The 19,648-nt window shown below is 46.2% G+C and overlaps 1 protein-coding gene across 1 annotated transcript; it reads right to left on the bottom strand.

Annotated features, from left to right (window-relative positions):
* Positions 1-871: 871 nt before the first annotated feature.
* On the bottom strand, positions 872-18,656 carry cavin2a (caveolae associated protein 2a). The gene is made up of 2 exons (XM_079170939.1): positions 17,915-18,656; positions 872-4,027 (listed from the first exon to the last, which is right to left on the bottom strand). Exons 1-2 carry the CDS (start codon positions 18,461-18,463, stop codon positions 3,146-3,148), a joined length of 1,431 nt encoding a protein of 476 aa, XP_079027065.1. The 5' UTR covers positions 18,464-18,656; the 3' UTR covers positions 872-3,145.
* Positions 18,657-19,648: the final 992 nt, after the last annotated feature.

Genomic DNA, 19,648 nt, shown 5'->3' with positions numbered 1-19,648 from the left:
TGTAAATAGGGGTTGAGCAATCGAACCGCTCCCTCCACTGAGATTAATCCTCTACTACCCTATTACCTACACTTAACTGTGTGACTTAGTTATTTTTCAGACTTGTAGCGGCCTAAGCGACAGCAAGCGTGACTATCTTTCCTCGGGCACTACAGGTCACAAATTCCAGTCACGACACCAATGATCCACAGAACATGAACTATTAAACAATTTATGTGAAGTGTGTGACTCATGTTACTCATCTCCTTTTACCTCGAGGACTGCAAATAAAAGAGCACAGGCCATATTTGAATGTTATAAAATCTTTATTGACGTATACAATACTAAATTCTGAAAGGAAATGCCTGCATGTTTACAAGATGCTTGAAACAAGTGTCAGGAGGAGTTCATTGAAACACTCGGGTGGCGGGGAATCTTCTGCTGTGAAGGAAACGTCTTTGGTTTAAGTGGGTAACTAAATGAACAGGCTTTAAAGTAAGAACTCTGTAAGAACAAAGATGGTGTTAAACACAATATCACTACCTAAAAAGTACTGGAAATATCTGTTTTTTGAGCTTTCGAACAACAAAAAAACACAGCTCTCACAAACAGTATGATCCAGATCAGACAGTCTGATTTTAAGACAAATAGAAAGTGACTTTTACACACATACACAAATCTAGGTATTGCATATTTATCATTGGACAGACAGAGATATCACCAAAGTAACACACGACTAAGCAGGAAATACCTCAAAGCCAGTCACATCTGAACCTCTCCAGTACAAAGAATGCACACACAAGCCTAGTGTTCAATCCCCTTTCAGTAAAATGATTCATACAGAGCGGAATTTACCCAGAATGACAAAGTAAAAATAAACACAGGTAACAAGTTCTTTTCAGATCATTCACGTCTATTTATTTATTTTCTCCTTACAGATCCCATTGAGCAAACTGGCAGGTTAATGGTAACGCATGAAGCACATACAGTGAAAGGCTTTAAGTTAAGCAATAGTTTAAACGATGTATGCTATGACATGTGCAGTACTTTTCTCCTGTGTTTATTAGACCTCAATGAAGTGTGACTTTATTTATTTATTCATTTTGCATAGTTAGTTCCAAAGGTCTAAAAGGCATTTCAGACTCTCACAACTTTACATACGTTTACATTTTATGCCTAACCCCACGGCAACTTTATCCTCCTTTCCAACAGCCACACGTGACCCCTTGGAGACTCCACGTGTGGGTGTGTGGGGTGGGACACACACACACACACACACACACACCCGTGCGAGCGTCTCCCTCACATCTCAACAAGGAGGCCGAGAGCATGAAAAATGGGCTGAGTCGGGAGTCATCTGTCAAAGCCAGGACTGCCGTCCTCTGCCTTTATCCACTTCTGTGACCTCTCTAACCTTTGGATCCGTGGCACCTGGTACCACTTGCCAAGTTATTTTTAGGGAGTCCGGGCCTGTAGCTAAGGCTGGCGTAGCGCTAACGGTGTGCAACAAGATAGGAAAAGGGCACTTTTTGAAAACGTGAGGTTGGTTGTGAACGATTTTGCACGTCCTTCTAACTTAGCCGTTCTCAGCTTTGATGTCGTCGGTATCGACCCGTGACTGTGCTCCAGGAAGTGTTAGCGGCAAAGAATTCCTCAGAGGAGGAGAAACATTTACAAGTCACTCTTATCTACAAAAACAATCCATCCCTTCAGGACTGCAGTTCCTCATACCAGCGTGTGCAAGGTAAAAGGCACTGTAGGAGTGTGTGTGTGTGTGTGTGTGTGTGTGTGCGTGCGTGTGCGTGTGTCTAGGGGGGAGGGGATTTAGCGATGGTGCCCTGGAAAATGTATAAGATATGAGACATATGAAGCTGAGTAAACATTTCACCATGCAAGTCATGGATTGCCTGAAAAGGAAAAAAAAAAGACGACTCACAAAACACCAAAGTATCGGATAGTAACTCAAAACAAATTCACAGGAACATTCACTGTATAAAGTACACACACTCGAGGCAGTTATCGTAAAGTAACCGTTTTATGGGGTTTAAGCTCTAAATACCTAGGGAGGAGTGTGCCTCGCATAGAGAAAAACTACAAATAATTCCTGTACATAAACATACAAATTTGCCCTGCAGAGAAGACAAAGGGCTGTCGAAGGGGCATTTAATATGTCAGTATTAAAAAGCTGCAGGGTTCTTTGTGTAATTTGTCTCGGCATACAGAGTAGCTTCTATCCTGCAACGATGTCCGAGCACAAACATGTTAACTACTATTTGTTTGTTTTTAATTAGTGGGATTCGCAAGAACATTTAGACCCTTTTAAATGCCATTTATTCTAATAGTCTGCACCTGGAGGTTACTGAACAAACACAAATTACTAAAACAATTTAGTATTTATTGATGTACCACATGTAACTCATGTGGTATGTAATAAACTATTTGTCGAGTGTGGGTGAAGGACAGGAGACGAGACGTCGCCGCTCAGACGACCGAATCATGGCCACCTGTTAGTTGAGATCTTTTCTTTCAGCGTTGGTCCAAAAGAATTTAGTAAACAACCTCTATTTCACTACAAAACACCCCCGGTGCCTTTTCACTGAAAACCCTGAACCTCCCTCATTCCGACTCGAGCACAACCTGGCAACACACTGCCTCAACGGGCAGTGGGTAGTACCACTGTTGCCAAAGATTTACTATTTTTTCACACACAAAGAGCAAATAGGCTGTTTGTCAGTGTAGAAGAAAGCTCCAGAGGCAGACAAACACAGCGGTAGGGATGATAGCTGGCCCAGCGCCCTGGAGATGTGCCGCTATTGAGGACATGGCCACCGGTTGATGGGATTGGTGTAATGGTGCTTTCTTTGGACAGCCCTGCTAACAGGGTTTAAGAAGCACGTGCACTGGATGCTGATACACGGTGAGGTCTAGCTGTTAACCAAGTTGCTTATACAGTGCGTGTCGAGGTCTGAGGACTAAGCTGGTGATGATCAAAAGGTCGGGGTTGCAGGAATGGGTCCGAGGGTGGACTATGCATCTGGTGTATGTGGGGGTTTATGGCGAGAACAATGGAGGGAGGATTTCTGCCTGCTGGGGGATCACGAATGTAGAAATTTGAGCAAGAAAAGAAAGAATGGGGAAACTAGAATTGCTGCTCACTAAAATCATATTAAGACACTTGCGCTACAGTAATTGTTGCTGTGGGAATCTGGACATCTGCTGCGGTCTCAACCGGGCTTTTGTGTTTCTCCACTGCTTCCTCCTCCTCCTCCTCCTCCTCCTCCTCCTCCTCCTCATCAAACTCTGGAACTGCCAGCTCTGCAGAGCGATCGCCATTCATCTCGCACTCGATGCTCGGTGCCTCTCCGTTGATTGCCAGCTCGGCCTTCATGCTCTCTGGGGTGGAGGGACTCAGCATCTCCTGGATCTTCCCCACAACTCCCTCCACCTCGGTCAAGGAAATCTCTTCATCGAAGCTTTCCAGGGCAGGAATCTCCACGTGGGCTTCTTCCCCGGGTGAGCCCAGGTGTTGCGTGGAGGCCTCCCCGCCTCTTTCCTTCTTGATGTTGAAGGTCATGGGGTTTACCTTGAAAGAGGAGGACTTGGCGGTCGGGCTCTTGGGATGGTTCGGGGTGAGGCTCTTCCGGATTTTGTCGCGCTGCTCCGGTGGCACGATCTTGGTGGTGATCTGGTTCACCTTCTTCTCGATGCTCTGACGCGAGAAGGCCTTCTTGAGGCTGTCGACCTTCTTCAGGCTGTTGCGCTTGAACTTGTCGGCTCTCCTCTCGAATGAGTGGGACGTGCCCGGACGCATTGAGACCTCGCCCTCGCACATCTCGTACTCCTGGATAGCGAGATCGTCGTCGTCGTCGTCGTCGGACAGGCTGATGGTGTGGAGACCCTCCTCGTGAGCGTGGCTACCGGCCACGGAGCCGGCCACAGAGCCGGCCACAGACGGAGCAGGGCGGATGGATTCTGCATCGTACTGGCTCGGTTGCGGGGTCTTGCCGGAGTCCTTGACGAACACACTGGAGGGGATTTCGTTGTCCTCCTGTTGAGAAGCAGAGGGAAAGAAACACGACAGGTTTTTGGATCAGTTACGAATAGGCCTCGTTGCTTTAACCAGGAATTTTACAATTACCTTGATGTTTGAATTGGTTATGGTCAGGATTAGACTTTAGGCTTCCATGGACTTCTTGACTGTTATGATCAAAGTCGAGATCTTTAAGGTGTACTTCCAAACACATACCCCCTGAAACGTGTGTGTATCTCTGGCCATGGTTTGGCGATTGTAAATGTCTGTCTGCTTTTAATACAACAGCAGGGGTAGTCAGCATGGGGCCCGCGAGTGCCTGGTCGCCCGCAGGGAGTAAATGGGTCGCCCGCAGGGCACGTTGTAAAAAAGCATTAGTCACTGTTATAGTTCCGTCTAGCGCTGCTTCGCCTTTGGTGTTTGTTTTCTGCTCACCGAGAGTTGAACAACGTCCAAGTAATGTCCAATGCTACGCTTGTCACTTCTTACCCATCGTCTAATCACAGTGGAGGTGGGGCAAGACAAATACCACAAAGACCAACCGTCACACGCTACATGTAGCCTGTGAGTGCTGAGCAACAACGTTATTAATAAGGATTGTGAGGCATCAGTAAACACAGACAGACTAAATGCATAATACTCATTATTTAAAGCTAACTCAAGCTAATTTAAATTATTCAGGAAGAATATATATCAAACGAGTTGCCCTCTATATCACCCTCCACCCTTCAAGTAGCCCTCGGTCTCAAAAAGGTCGGTGACCTCTGACCCAGAGGGAGAGAGGGTGGGTGGGCCCGCCTCCTGAGGACCAAGGAGACCAGCCTCTGCATGCCTCCCCGCTCTTCTCGTCAAGACATCTGAGGAATTCCACCTGTTTCTCTGCAGGAGCCAATCTTTTTTTATGTCTCTCTCTGCCTTTCACCCCCCCCCCCCAATTCCCATCCATGAACACTCTGAACACCATAAACAGAGAGCAGTAAGCCCAATATCCACCGTTTCAATTTGTTCCTCCCCAGTCTCTTCTTGCTGCCCATTCATCTGTGCACAATCACACACAGTCACATACACAATGTTCCACTCCACTGGGGATTTATGAGCTAGAGCCCCCCCCCCCTCCTCCCTTTCACACCCAGTCGTGAGTGGAGAGTGAAGGTGCAGCTTCAGTGGTTGACATACTCCACTACACATCTGAAATGCTCAGAGAGAAAAGCCCTCTCAATGACATCATGTGGAAGTACCACCTGTGGCTACTTGGTTTGGAGTTGACGGCGTTCAGCACGGCGTTCAGCACGGCGTTCAGCACGGCGTTCAGCACGGCGTTCAGCACGGCGTTCAGCACGGCGTTCAGCACGTTTTTATGTTTTCAAGTTCAGGTACGCAACATGCCGATGTATGCACTTTCGATAAAGTCATTTTCCTGAATGGGATAGCGTTACAGTAGCATCGGAACACAGGTGGCACATTGCGGCTATGACTTTGAATTCAAACTATCCGGATATGTCCACAACAAGCACCGGTGTCACCACCGGTGCTTGTTGGAATGACATACTTTTAAACAATAGTTGTCTCTGTACAACCGTGCTTGTGAGAATGAGTCTGCATTAAAGTATGAGTGCATTTCAAAGAATGCATGGCATCGCAGCTCTTAGGACATCGTAGCAGTGCTTTAAGTGCGCACTAGGTTGTTGGAGTTGTGAGCAATGCATCTTTCCTGGGGTGTCATTAGCACACACTTAAGTACTGGGCTGACCAGCTGGTCTAGAGGAGTCCTGCCTCCTGTCTGTTCTTCACTCGACACTCAATGGGGAGTTTTTGCTTAAAAAGGACTGGGCTATTTATTGTACGTGCAATCTGTCTTTAGCCCATTCAAGCCAATTTAGACACGCTGTTATTTGCTCATATCCTATAATACAGGAATTGAGACTGTGACCTGTAAATGGGAAAAAACTATGATGTTAAGTGAAGTACTCCCACAGTGAATAAAAGGTCCAAACAATATTGTTATTATAGTGTCAAATACTATAATTGCACAATATTTATCCATCATAAGATCATATCAAGGTGTGCTTCATTCTGAACTTTTGCATCACTTTCTTCAATTTACTGACTGCATCAGCTCCGTCCATGGGAGACCTGCTGTTTCACCCCAGTGTCATCAACAGCAGTTCACAGCGCTCCATAGTGTATGGAAAGCTCTTGAGAGGTGGAAGGCCATGCAGAACCATGCCCCCCCCCCCCTCCTTATTAGACCACTTTGCAGACACCCGATACCTCTTGCCTTGATCTCAAACATGCAGGCATGATTCACAGTTCGGGTGTGGGCCGAGCACATTAGGTATCTCCCAGTCAATGCTAGTAAATCTGTCAGGGCCCCGTTTAGTGGGGGAAGAGAAAAAAAACACAATGAATATGTGCTCTTAAAAAACATACAGCATGGTGTATAACACAGGAGGAGTGTACTTTACTGGTGTCATTTGTAAATGATCCCAAATTATCGGTCTGATGTTCCTCCCCATGGGTAACACTTGTAAAACATCAAGGAACTGCCTTTCTGTGTGTGTGTGTGTGTGTGTGTGTGTGTGTGTGTGTGTGTGTGTGTGTGTGTGTGTGTGTGTGTGTGTGTGTGTGTGTGTGTGTGTGTGTGTGTGTGTCTCGACAGTTAGTGAGTTTTTATTTATGTAATCATCCCAAAAAATAAAAAGCTGGGACTTGAGATGAACTGCAGGTTTGTAACTTGAAATCCCAAAAGACAGAGGTAGCCCCTTGGGGAACAGCTCTGGTTAACACTGTGTGTTTGGTTTAACTGTAATTCTTCCCTTTCAGTTTTGTTCTCTGCAGCTCCCTCCTGCCGTATCTGAATTAGCAGGATCCGGATGCCCCCATTTTGCCGTTGGTCTGACGCCGCGCCACACCCAGAGAGAACTGTGTGGATCTCAACGTGTTCAAGCAGAAATCAAATCAGAGAGCCAGGAACTATGTGGTTGACATGCCCTTGCATGAAGTTAGAAATGGCTTAAGGGTTAAAAACACACAGAATCTGACCGGTCAGGAATAGAATATGCCAATATGGCCTCTCCTGACCCTCGGTGGAACATTCCCTGATGATAAACACTAATCTTCCCTAATTGTTTTGGGGGGGGGGGGCGGTTAAGGTTCTGAAGATTCAATCGTGACTCCTCTGCTCCAGTCTGGGCACGCAGTAGACTTTCTGACTTGGCTCAAACATGTTTGATATAATCTCTGATAATCACTGTGGGTACTGCAGAGTGTGGGAGGCAACGGCTGAAACGCAAACGCCCTCCAATGAAAACCCAGTTCTACTTCCACGCACTGTGCTAGACCTGCTGTATCAGTGCAGCTGTAATGATTGATTTACTCGTGGTGATAAATACAACCGATGCCTCACATGTCAATGTTAAATTGACGAGTGCTTATACTAATCACACAGCAAGAGTCTCCATTGTTCATCACCGACTTATTTCCCCCCCCCCCAACATTGACTAAATCCGGCTTTTTTCTTCATCTTTTATTTGCTTTGACTGGTAAAAAAAATGCTTTTACTGTCGTTTGACTGCGCAAATAGTAACATAGTGTGTTCTCAGTTTAACTCCCAACAGTCTTGGCAAGCAAGCTAGAACAAACAAAATCTTCCTAAATATCATTTGACCCAGGTTTGTCCCGTGTGTGTGTGTGTGTGTGTGTGAGAGTAGACCTCACATTCTGGCACTTGTCTCTTGGGAACCATGTTAATTAATGCATCCTCTAAGCAAGCACTCATTAGCCACTGAGAATTTGAAATGTATGCGTGTGTGTGTCTGTGTGTGTTGGAATCTCTGTGTGCCAGTGTGTATTTGTGCAGCCACGTAGGACATTGGCCATTGTTTACGAAAAGCATTTAAAAGAGAAAGATGAAAGTGAATTAAACTACATTCGGAGCAACCTCCCCCCAAAAACAAAGTTAATTTAGTGTGACAGCCAGTTTACTGGACGGTAAAGGGCACTCTTCACAGATATTTTCGAACGTCCACGTAATGGCGTTCAAGATCTCATTTAACAGTTGCGTGGTAGAACTGACATCTAATTGCAAGTCCTGCAAGGTGTTACTAAGCCAAGGCTTGTGTAAGCCGGTCTCCTGCTCCATCCAAACAGGGAGGGATCAGGGCGGGGCGGGGCGGGGTGGCCACTGATTGAAGGAGCTCAGACGGGCTCACGTTACTCGGTGGGTGACTGTTTATACCATGTGTGTAATGATACCCTCTACTGTTTCTCTTGCAGCTGTCCTCTTGCCTTTGTTTATGTGCATGCGTGTGCATCTGCAACTAATGACACCTCAGCAGTGTACTTCGTGTTTGGTGCTAATTAACTACCTTTAGCACGCTATCACACTAGAGCCTTCACTGCTGTCCTGCAGCTGAAACACCTACTAATAACCTCATGATGGCTCCACAGCTATGGTTATTATTCGTTTCTAGGGGTGTAACAATACACGTATTCGTATTAAACCGTTCGGTACGCGGCTTACGAACCGAACAATACGTTTGAATAATACTAGTGCATTTGGAAAATGCAGAAGCTTAAATATTTCTGCACTCATGTAGGAGACAACGGGCTGTGTGACCTCTGAACCGGAACAAAAAAACAAAAAACAAACAGCTGAGGCACCGCACTTCTGGGAGGCTACGCTAAACTAGCTTAACGGGAAAACAACAGCAGCATTCTGCTACACACTCGAGGTCACGGGCCATTCAGATGTTAGATGTAAAAAAACTAACGCAGTTCACTTACTGATCACTTAAAGACAAACACCATCCCCCTTTCTTTGTTGACAAAGAGTTTAATCCCACAGTTAAATCCCAACTCACAAATCCGTTTCTCCTCCTCCTTCAGCCATTGAGTGTTAAAAAAACAAAGCTAGGTAAAAAGAAAAAATCTACACCAAGCAAAATGCTAAATATTTCATAATTTCTTCCATATCTTTCAATTTGAACTCTTACTACTGTTTAGGCCAGCAGAGAAGGCACTGCTGGCCCTGACGGCCCACCACTGCGCTACACATTATACCTCCTAAACAGCAGGTAAAGAAATGCAACTGGAAGTTGCGACAGACAGTCAGTTGTTATTGCATTAAGAAGATTCTCATGCTTTTATTTTGGAGTCAAAACCGTGAAAGAGGAAGTGATTCTGTGGGTAACTGTTGCCGCCATGACTGAGATCTATTTCAGCATTCAGCATCTGATTGGGGGACCCGGCAAAGTTGTTGTAGCATGTGACCCAGGCGGCAAACTCAAGTTCTGCTGAGTGAAGCCGATACGGAAGTGTCTTAAAACTTGCATTCTCTCTCCTGATCAGCAGGGGCCGACTCCTCCGGTTCCAAAAAGAAGTCCCATCTTCTCACTTGATTTATTCCCTCAGTAAACATTGTAAACATGAGTTTATGGTCTCAATCACTAGTTTCTATGTCTTCTTCAATACAGCATGATGTTCATTTAGTACAACATGGTCCAGTTTAGAGTCAAATATACCATAAAGTGGAGTGTTTTAGGGCGGGCTTACTGTGATTGACAGGTCTTCTGCCGCTACCAGAGCCTGGTAGTGTCCGTTCATTAGCTGCAAAACAGCCAAGATGGCGACGGCCGTAATCCAAGATGGGGACGGCCAAATCGCCGAACTCGAGGCTTCAAAACAAACCAATGGGTGACGTCACGATGACTACGCCCACTTCTTATATACAGTATCAATCGCTTATATGTAAAACGTCATAGTTGTGTGATAAGTATGCTTGAACACAAATAGCACCATCACCTGTCTAAATGGCCCGTTTAAACACTATTATCATATTTCAGTTCAACCGTCGTTTGTGCTAAAGCAAGCAAGTTGAACAGGTGTGTTTTCCCCCTTCAGACGATAAATGGAGGTTTTCTAAATCCCAACAGGCCGGGTTAGGACAGGTGTGTTGGCACAGTGAGTCAGGTGCCTCCGGCTCAGGTGGACCGCGCCAAAGAGAGGTCACACATCAACCAACACACACACACACACACACACACACACACGTGCAGAAATGCATGTGTGCACACATTCGCTACTGCCAAGCCCCTGCAATTATTTTGTTTCAGAATTTGAAAGACAGGAGGCTTAGTTTGTAAAAACAGAGGTTGAATATGTTTAGGATGCTTCATATAGATAGGACTTTTTTTGTACAGCACATTTCAAACAAAAGGCCTCTGAATACCCCCCATCCTCATCTGTAATACAACCTACCTTCATTCAAGATGCCCAACACAACCTAGTCCCTGCCCCCTCTGTCTTACACACACACACACACACACATTCAGTGTTCACCTGAAACACTTGTGATTGTGCAAATTTTCCTCCCATTAGGGTGCAGTGAGAGGTGTTTTACAGTTAACCCCAGCTTGTTGTGCAACAAAGCCCCCCCACCGAAATGTGCACGGAGAGCCATCTGTGGACAGAGGAAGGAAGGAGGAAAGGAAATGTGCTTTTTTGTCATGGGAGTGGGTAACATGATAAATTCTCAAAGTACAGCACACTGTGCATTGGCATCTATACGCTGCCTTGCACTTTTAATCGTACAAACAAATCCTGTACTAACTGTTACGATCTTAGCCTAACACCATAACGAGTGTGCTCAAATTGTGCTTCCAAGTATCATAAACCAGCCACTTCATGCTAATACTGAATCATGCCTCTTGGCCCATTACCCATAAAGCTTTGCATAACAAGCTATGGCATTCTTTCCCATGCACACCCCTCCCGTATCTGCCTCACTGAAAGAGAAAAAACGAACAAAACAACAACAAAAAAAAACTGGCCTAACAAGGTTGCGTAATCACACAGCACAATAACCAATTCAGGAGCGATGTCATGCTGACGTGCCGGCAGAACGGAGATCGTGGCAAACTCGAGAGGCGCCGATTATTCCCGATAACACAAACGATGATGCATGTCTGCTCACTCAGCACCGTAATTTAAAGCAGAGCAGTCCTTGCACTTCGCAGTATGATGTGTTTCATGTTATGCTCTCCGGTTCTCAAAATGACATTTCGTACACAGCAAGGTATTCATTTTAATAACCACATGGTTTGCAGGCGCTCCTCGCCGCTTACTGCACATCAACTACACCACACCACTAAACCCGCACTCTCCCGCGTGTGATGAATGAGGTGACACGTCACAGCGACACATTCCTACATTTTGACGGTTCTCGTCGCTCCTGTTTTTGCTCCACGGACGTGTTAATCCCCTTTAGCTCAAACCTCCCAACACCCCTCATTGCACATTGTTTCAGCACAATCCCCAATCTGTGCGTATCAGAACCATTGTTTGATAAGGGCTGCGTGGAGACACCACGAGCATTGCTTTTTTTGATAAGGCTGCCACCAATTGTGAAAATGTTTACCCCGGACGGAGGTCAAAGGGCGTAGAGAGTCCGCAGAGAAGCCCGGAAGTCGGCGTGTTATCTCAACACATGTTGTGTTTTCACGTTGTATTTAAAAAAGGGGCAGAGAAATAAGGACACCGGGATCCAGCATGGCTATTGTTTTCCCTCTTCCTGCCACGGACACTGTGGCCTTGGCCAGCAGATTGCATCACGGACGCCCGAGGTTTGAAAAGTCGAGAAGGAGTAGACACGTTGATGAGGAGAGAAAATAAGGGAGGTGACAGGAAGAGCCAAAAGAGGATAGTTTCATGTTTTTTTGATTGTTTCATAGGACCTTGAGCTTCTTTGGCAGAATACCAGCGTGAAAACAACCTCCCGGCAGTTTTGTTAACCCTATTGTTAATTTAATTTGCTATTTGTTAACCCAGTGAGTTGACCCCTGCATCTATCGTGTGATGCTGTGTGAGCGTGAAAGAGACAAAGCTCAAAAGCATCGAGAGTGAAAAAGAGCATGCGAGTAGAAGTGAGCTTAATGTCATTACCTAATCAATGCCTGCCTCACGAGAAACATGCTAAATATACGCTCTTGGCCGTTCCGAAGCAAAGAGAGTGCAGTGCATCATGGGATACGCTGGGAGGCTGAACTATCTTAAGAGCTGCCACCATTATTTATCTTTGTATACATTGCTTGGTTTTATCGTCCCCATTACTTCGCATATTCTTTTACAGCAAAACAGCTTTTAATTCGTGGCAAATGAAAAGGACATAAAAGCCGACATTGTCAAAAGAACAAGTCGAATAGTCTGTTCGCGGGGGCTCGTCCAGGATTTGTAACACCGTCAGCACTTTTCTGTGTCAATAAAGCTGTTACAACTAGTCTTCCACTGCAGGAATCTGCTTTGCCTTTGCCTCACAGACTGAAACAGTTGAGCAGACTTGTCAAACCTGAATGTGACGTCACGCCGAACACTTAAGGTAATGCTTCCCAATCCACATGCATGTCTTTCGCCCATACTTGCTCAAGTAGAATCTCTTATCCAAACTCAGTCTTTTCGTCTTATCATCGACAAACACAGAGAAAATGTGGTCTTTTTCCTTCTGCCCATCATTTTTCACCCTTTATTTATCTCTCTTTTACATTTCTCCGCTCTTTATTTCATGCTTAAAATCTCACTTACAACTTGTAGATTGTGATATTTCTGACAAAAATATTCTCTTTAAACTTCAGGCTTGTATATGTGGTCCTCATAGTATCACACAAGATTCGTACCGTAACACAATAAGCCAGTCCAAGTGAGCCACCAAGCACAATACCAGAGCCCTGAACCTGTGGGCTGTGCTTTCTCTACTGTGTCCGCCATGAAAAAGGTCTCTTACAATCTCATTTCCTTCCATTTTAACTGAGATATTCGAGAACAAAACTGGGATATTCGGACTATTGTTCACCATCGATGTAATTTACACTCGATAAGTAGCTAGCTGATAGCTACTTGTCTAAACAAAGCTGTGATATCAATCAGCTACGTTGTTTGTTTAAAGGTGCATTCACGCAACTACAAAACCTCCGCCACACGTCACAGCTTTTGTATTCGGAGTAGAATTGGAAAAGGAGACATTGTGGTTAAACAAGCAGCCAGATATGAGCAAGAGGTATTGACTGACCATGATTAGCTTCAATAGCTAGCTAGGCCCTGTCCTCAGTGAGGCTGTAGAGTTCACACACCCTCCAACACTGAACAACAACCCACAGTGTAGGCTAACGCTGGCTAATGTTAGAGGACACGACATGTAAATTACACTACTTTTGGAACTACTAGCATGCGCATTTCTCGACGTTTTGTGGAATGCTAGCTGTTTGTTACATACGAAATGTCCACTAAGGGCGGTTGTTGTTTATTTACGTTAGTTACGTAGTTTTGTTGTCTAATCCAAACTAATCATTTCACAACATCATTGTGCGTTTCTGTAAAAGTGAGGCTGATATTAACGTATTTGTGAAACCTTTTACATTTTACGTTTGTTTTAGTCCACAAACGTTGAGATTCAACGTATCCCGTGGTTTGCACAAACATACAATGCCAACATTGTTTCTGGCCACTGGGTAGCATGACTGTAACGCAGGCCTACTGGTTATACAATCAGCAAATGAAAAAGACACAAAAAGTGTCACATAGTATTTCTCAATGTAACCGTGGCGTTGTTTAACGTTTCTGGACAGTGGTGGCAATAACTGTAAAATCACAGTTACTTTGAGTCAACTACCCTATTACTTGAAACCTCTCCGTGCGTTAAAGCTCGGTAAAATGTGGCCCCAGAATGTTTGAATGCAGTGAAACAGCTAGCATTGCTTTAGGCTACAAGCTGGTGCTATATATCACCTGGTGGAAGCGCACACACACACACACACACACACACACACACACACAACTGAGCTGTAGCCTGGAGCCAGCGGCCTGCTCAAACCTGTGGGAATGGATAGGATTTTATAACAGAAGATTCTGCACTAAACACACGCAATAAGTGCTCTGTACTTAAGTTTAACTCTTAACTACTTCTTTAAGGTTTCCTTCGGTGCAAAGGTCCCGTTGTGTCACACTGGATTTTTATGCACAAGATGGGATCTGTCAAGAGCCGACTTATTTATTCTGCCATTATTAAGCTTTGTTTACCTTCAGAGTTATGAGCTTCGAGTCACTCTGCTTAAAAGGGTAAGAGCTTGGGGCGAGGCCGGGAACAGAACTACCAGTGTGTCCTCCATCTCAGGGTATGAGTGTAGACAAACAGCTTTTACTTCCTGCTGCTGAAAGCTGAGATTAAGGCACAACCTTTGGCCAAGTGTCGATGTACGTAAGCGCTGTGACGATGGGTAGCAAAGCAAACACAAAAAAAAAATGACAATGAGCGTAATGAAGCCAATCACTCAAAAACGATGAGTCACGACGTGAAGTTTCACAATCGAGGAATTTATTTCAACTTACAGACGCAGAAGACACGAGAAGCACACTGCAATCATTGTGTTTACTTTGGCCGGGGGAGCGTGTTTCTCTTCCCTTGCATAATGTGATATGAATGTTCTTTGATAGTGTGCGAGAGCTCCGCCTGTTGTCACTCCCTGCCAGTCTGCGATTAGGGATCCCAAAAAACACACACACACAAACTCTTCCCAGCCCACCTCGCTGCAAAACATCCAGCAAAACTCTGAACGGGGCTCGCGTGTACAAGACAGGGGGCGGGGCGAACGCAATTCTCACGGCGTTCAAAATCAATTTGCCACTGTGGCTCACTTGTTTGTTGTGATGAAATTCCCCTGTGGAATAAACACAGATGGGGAGATTAGGATCTACTCAGAAATAAAAATGACTTCAGTCGCAGGAAATGAAATTCCAAATATGCCGTGTATATCGTGTAGCGTGCCACGCCGATGCAATTAAGATAAGTTGTAAGATCCTCAGGGCTGCTAACGTTGATATTCTAATAGAAAACTCAGGTAATGAGCCTTTGGAATTAATCTGTGTGACAAGTAGTAGAACAAGAAATGTTTTTTACCTTTCCAAACGGTAATCACCAAAAAGAAAAATTCTACTCACTGGAACCTCAGATGACTGGGATTTGTGTATGCTCTGTGTGTGTGTGTGTGTGTGTGTGTGTGTGTGTGTGTGTGTGTGTGTGTGTGTGTGTGTGTTCAAGAGACAAGGCCCAGAGAGGGGAGGACCATGCGGGGACAGGAAAAGCACTGGTGCACAAAAAACAAACAAACAAGGGCCAAGCATCGGTAATTAAGTCCTCATTAGTCCTTGTTATGTACAGGAACGCAGCGGAGCAGCAGACAGCGCCGCCATTTCTGACTGACCGCGGCCAAATCCTGGAGCGGGTACAGACCCCTGTTCCCTCCAACAGCGGGCGTTTACCCATAAACCCTCTGGGTTTCCACCTCAGCTGGCACATACAGGGTGATGAGTGTTCTGGATCCATTTTTTGACGGGCGGGGGGGAGGGGGGCCTCTCGGCCAATAGCTACGGGGCCGGTAGGGAGAGTTTGGCTCTTGGGTGTGCAGCAAACGTGCGTTATCAAAAGAGTAGCGTGCAGCATGTGCTTTCAGGCGGTCTCAGGGAATCAGGACAGGTGGCTGGACCAAAGACGGAGCAGCAAAAAGTTGGTCACATGCAAGCTGGAGTTTGTGCGAAAGATAAAGAAGCAGTGGGAGGGAGCAATGCGAGGAGTGAAATTCAAACATAAACCAAAAGCACAGAGCACATTACCAGAAGCACCAGATGGAGAAAATCCAGAACGAAAAATACACACACACAAAAAAAAGAGAGATGAGATTAGGTGAGGCAGAAAGCGACGGACACAGAAAAGAGTCAACACGAGCTCAGGGAGGGGAAGGAACAAGGGCTGAACAGTTCTTTTATTTCCCGCTCCCCCTCGGGCGTGCCAAGTCTCATTTACCAGCTCTGTAACTGCATACACCTGACCCAACACACCAGCCAAACATCCACTGGGCGAGTTGCACGCACACACATGCTGTCCACACACACCTGGCCCCACTACACCCATCTGCCAACGCGTCGCTTTTGATTTGGACAAAAAAAAAATAACTAAACTCTGCAGAAGTCAGGACTTTTAACTTGTGCATGGCATTCCTAATGTATTAAGCACACTTTAAAGTACTCCCATAACATGAACGTAATAGATAAAGTACAAAACACCTAACGTGACAAATCCAAAAGGACTCGTGGGATTTGACGATGCATTGGAAACAGGCACTCTCACTATCTCTGAAGCAGGAGGAACACTCCCTTCTTGCACATGAAAACCGACTGATTCAATCGAATCGATCCGCGCTGCCTCGCCCGCTCGGCCACCTCGCTGCAGAGTGAGGTCTTGGCACCTGTTGCGTTTGCACAACAGAGCCTCAGTACCTGGGAAACCAGATAACAACGGTGGTTAAGAGCTCTCGGCGGCGCTGGCTGTGTCAACAATGGCTCCCCTTTTACTGCCTGGGTACACACTTGCACGCACATGCTCAGACCCACCCACACACACACGGAAGCATGAAAAATCATGCACTCAATCATGCACGAAGCATACTTGGAGACCATGTCTACATCTCTCTTTTATTGGGAAGGGGGGGGGGGGGGGGGGTGATGGGTTAATTTGAAATGCATCCGTCAAACACAATATGGAACTGCTTTCATCCTGCACGGCAACCACATGATAACCATGCTGCGCGTCAAGAATACAGGCTGAAGTGATCTCCGACAACCATTTTTTGTGGAGATAAGCGAGTCGTTTCCTGGGTGATTCAGGAGGGTTATCGATTCTTTTTTTCTTTTTTAGTGCCAGTGTAGAGTTTTTGCCCTCACAGGTGTGTGATGTTCCAAAAGCCATCTGTCTGTCTGAATTATGACTGGGGGGTGTAAACAGATCTAGACAAAGTCAGTGTCTGAGCCCTCCTCCATTATCCTCTGTAGCTCCATTCCCAGACACACCCTTCTTCTTCTTCTTTTTTCTCTCTCTCTCACACACACACACACACACACACACACACACACACAAGAAGGAAGAGCCTCACAAGCCCGTGTGTCTGTGAAGATCCTAACTTCAAAAATCAGATAATATCCAGCATTTTTACACTTCTATTAGTAGAGGCGTGTTTAAAATGTCATTCAAGGGTCAGAAAACAGCAAACCCCCCCACACATACACACACACACACAGCATTGGTGAACTGAGCTCTACAGGTCGCCTCTAGTGTCCTGTTCAACGAGTTTCGAGGTGTTCAAAATGTAATGAAGTGCTGCTCGCTTACAGCACATCACGTGTCAGTGCCAAGCGGGAACACATCCGACACACCCTCTGCTGCAGTCAAATCTCAATGCAAATAGGACTTTTATACACACACACACACACACACACACACACACACACACACAGTCGAATGAGGCCTCATGAAGTCAATAATGCAAACACGTCCTTTGAAAAAAAAGATTTTTAACATGCCTAACCCTTAAAGAGGTAGTCCGGTCATCTACTATTGCATTTTATAAAGTCGGGGGACTCGCCAGAGAAAAACAGGAATGGTCACAATTGAAAGAGCAGACGCCTCGTGTGGTTCAAGCGCCAAAAGACTGGATCATACATTTCCCATAATGCATCTCTTACATTAGATGCTAGCAAGTTGGCCCCCACACCTGCTGTTTGTATCTTAGACCTCTATAAGCTACAATTACTATACGCCTGAGCTGAGACAACCCCAATGACATCACTGGGGTTACTTTTTTCAGGCTATTCTTTTGGACTTTTGGAGAACCAGATGAGACTATGTGCTACTGTTAACATATAGAGTAGTGCTCCTTCTGACGAGTAACCTGAAGCTAAATCAGTGCCCCTTTAATTTTCCAACACTTTAATACAACTTTATTGCATGTATTTGGGCTGTAATAAGCTACTAAAGACTCTTTGTGACATTGAGTGCCACTATGCTTTTTGTTTCTCTTCCCTCACCTGGAAGATGATCACTTTAAAGTGGTTCCTCTTCAGCAGGTGGCTGTGGTTCGCCTCCAGCTTCTTCACCTGGACCGCCTGCTTATCCATGCGCTCCCTCACGTCCTTCAGGTGCCCGCTCACTTTGCGGGAGCGCTCGAGCAGCTTGCTGACGCTGTTGGAGGTGCCGATGTGGGTCTTGGACAGGCGGGTCACGTCCCCCTGCACGACCCGCACGGCGCCCTCCAGGTCGGCCTGCCGCTGCTCCATCCGCTGCTGGTTGTCCTGCACCGCCTCCAGCATGTTCACCAGCTTGTCCAGCAGCGCCACCACGGTGATGGCGCTCACCTGGCCGCGGTCGACCGGGCTGCCCGGCGCCACCGCCGCGGTCGGGCTGGTCGGGATTTTCAAGCCCAGCCGGGAGAGGGTGCTGGTCGGGTTCGGGGAGGACGGGGCGGAGGACGGGGTGAAGCTCGGGGTGAGGCACACCGTGTTTTCGGGCTGCTGCGGGATGGTGTGGGTGCTGCCAGAGACGCTGCTGGGCTCGGCGTGGGACGCGTCGTCTTCCATGGTTCACAGGTGCTCAAATGTCCCGCTTTAATTGGGGGGGTAATTCACCTGAACACGGAGCAGTTTAACGGTAGTTTTACTCTCTCGTGACGGAGCAGCCACTTGGTCCAGCTGAGAACTGAAGGCGGGGTGATGTTACCTCTTGGAGTTAATTCAGCGTCCACGCCCCTTCTCCGTCTGTCCCGCTGCTCGCGCGCTCACACACAGACACGCTGTGAACTTTCAAAAACACCTCCCCTGCAAGCCAAAGGGAGGGGCGTGGTTGCCATGTAGACGGCGTAGGCCTAGCCCTATTGACAGAATAGAGGTAGGGTTAGTGTGTGTGTGTGTGTGTGTGTGTGTGTGTGTGTGTGTGTGTGTGTGTGTGTGTCCTTTTCTTGTATGCTGGCTTGCTTTGTGTTTTTGTGTGGCTGCCAACCATTTCACTTTGTGCATGCCTGGCTGCATTTCCATAAATATGTGTGGAGGCCAGTTTTGTTTACTGCACTCGCTGGTGTGTGTTTTTGTATTGTCTCCCACCAAATTGGTCTGGACTGCATTGTAATCGAGTGGTGTGGATGGTGGTGGTGGTGGTGTGTGTGTTCTTGTTTGCGTGCGACAAAACAACAAAGTGAAGATAAAACTACAATCTAGATCAGAAGGCCTTTGTGTCTTGCGTGTTTCACGAACTTAGCAGAACGCTGTAGATACATCACAGACCATATTTTCCTTTATGTCAAAGTCTGTTCTATGCATCTTTGTCACTGTGCCTATGCTTACATGTGAGTGTATGACTGTGTGTGTGTGTGTGTGTGCCCCATGAGTGCAACTTTTCCTCTCCCCTCTTGTTTTCGACCTCTGTGTCATGGCAGGGGGCACCCTGACATGGAAATGTGGAAATCCCTGTTTCAACAATGAGGTCATCCACGCCCCTGGCTGACACTCTCTCTCTCTCTCTCAATCCGTCTCTTTGTCAGCATCACTGTAAATATTTAATTCACAGTAACACTCTTTACATCTTACATGTTTTAAGACCAAGTAGGCGATGTGTGTTTATCTGTAATTCAAGGCAAGAATCTGTTTGATCACTGCAGACTTGTGGGAAGCATTCCAGCCCACACCTGACTTTTATTGAATTCTGCCTGATATGGTAAAAGGCTTGGTCAGCCACCATCTCATCTGAGATCAATACAAAGCATTCCCGCC

The sequence above is a fragment of the Pholis gunnellus genome, assembly GCF_910591455.1.
Source record: "Pholis gunnellus genome assembly, chromosome: 12".
NCBI lineage: Eukaryota > Metazoa > Chordata > Actinopteri > Perciformes > Pholidae > Pholis > Pholis gunnellus.
This window is presented reverse-complemented; position numbering and strand designations above follow the sequence as displayed.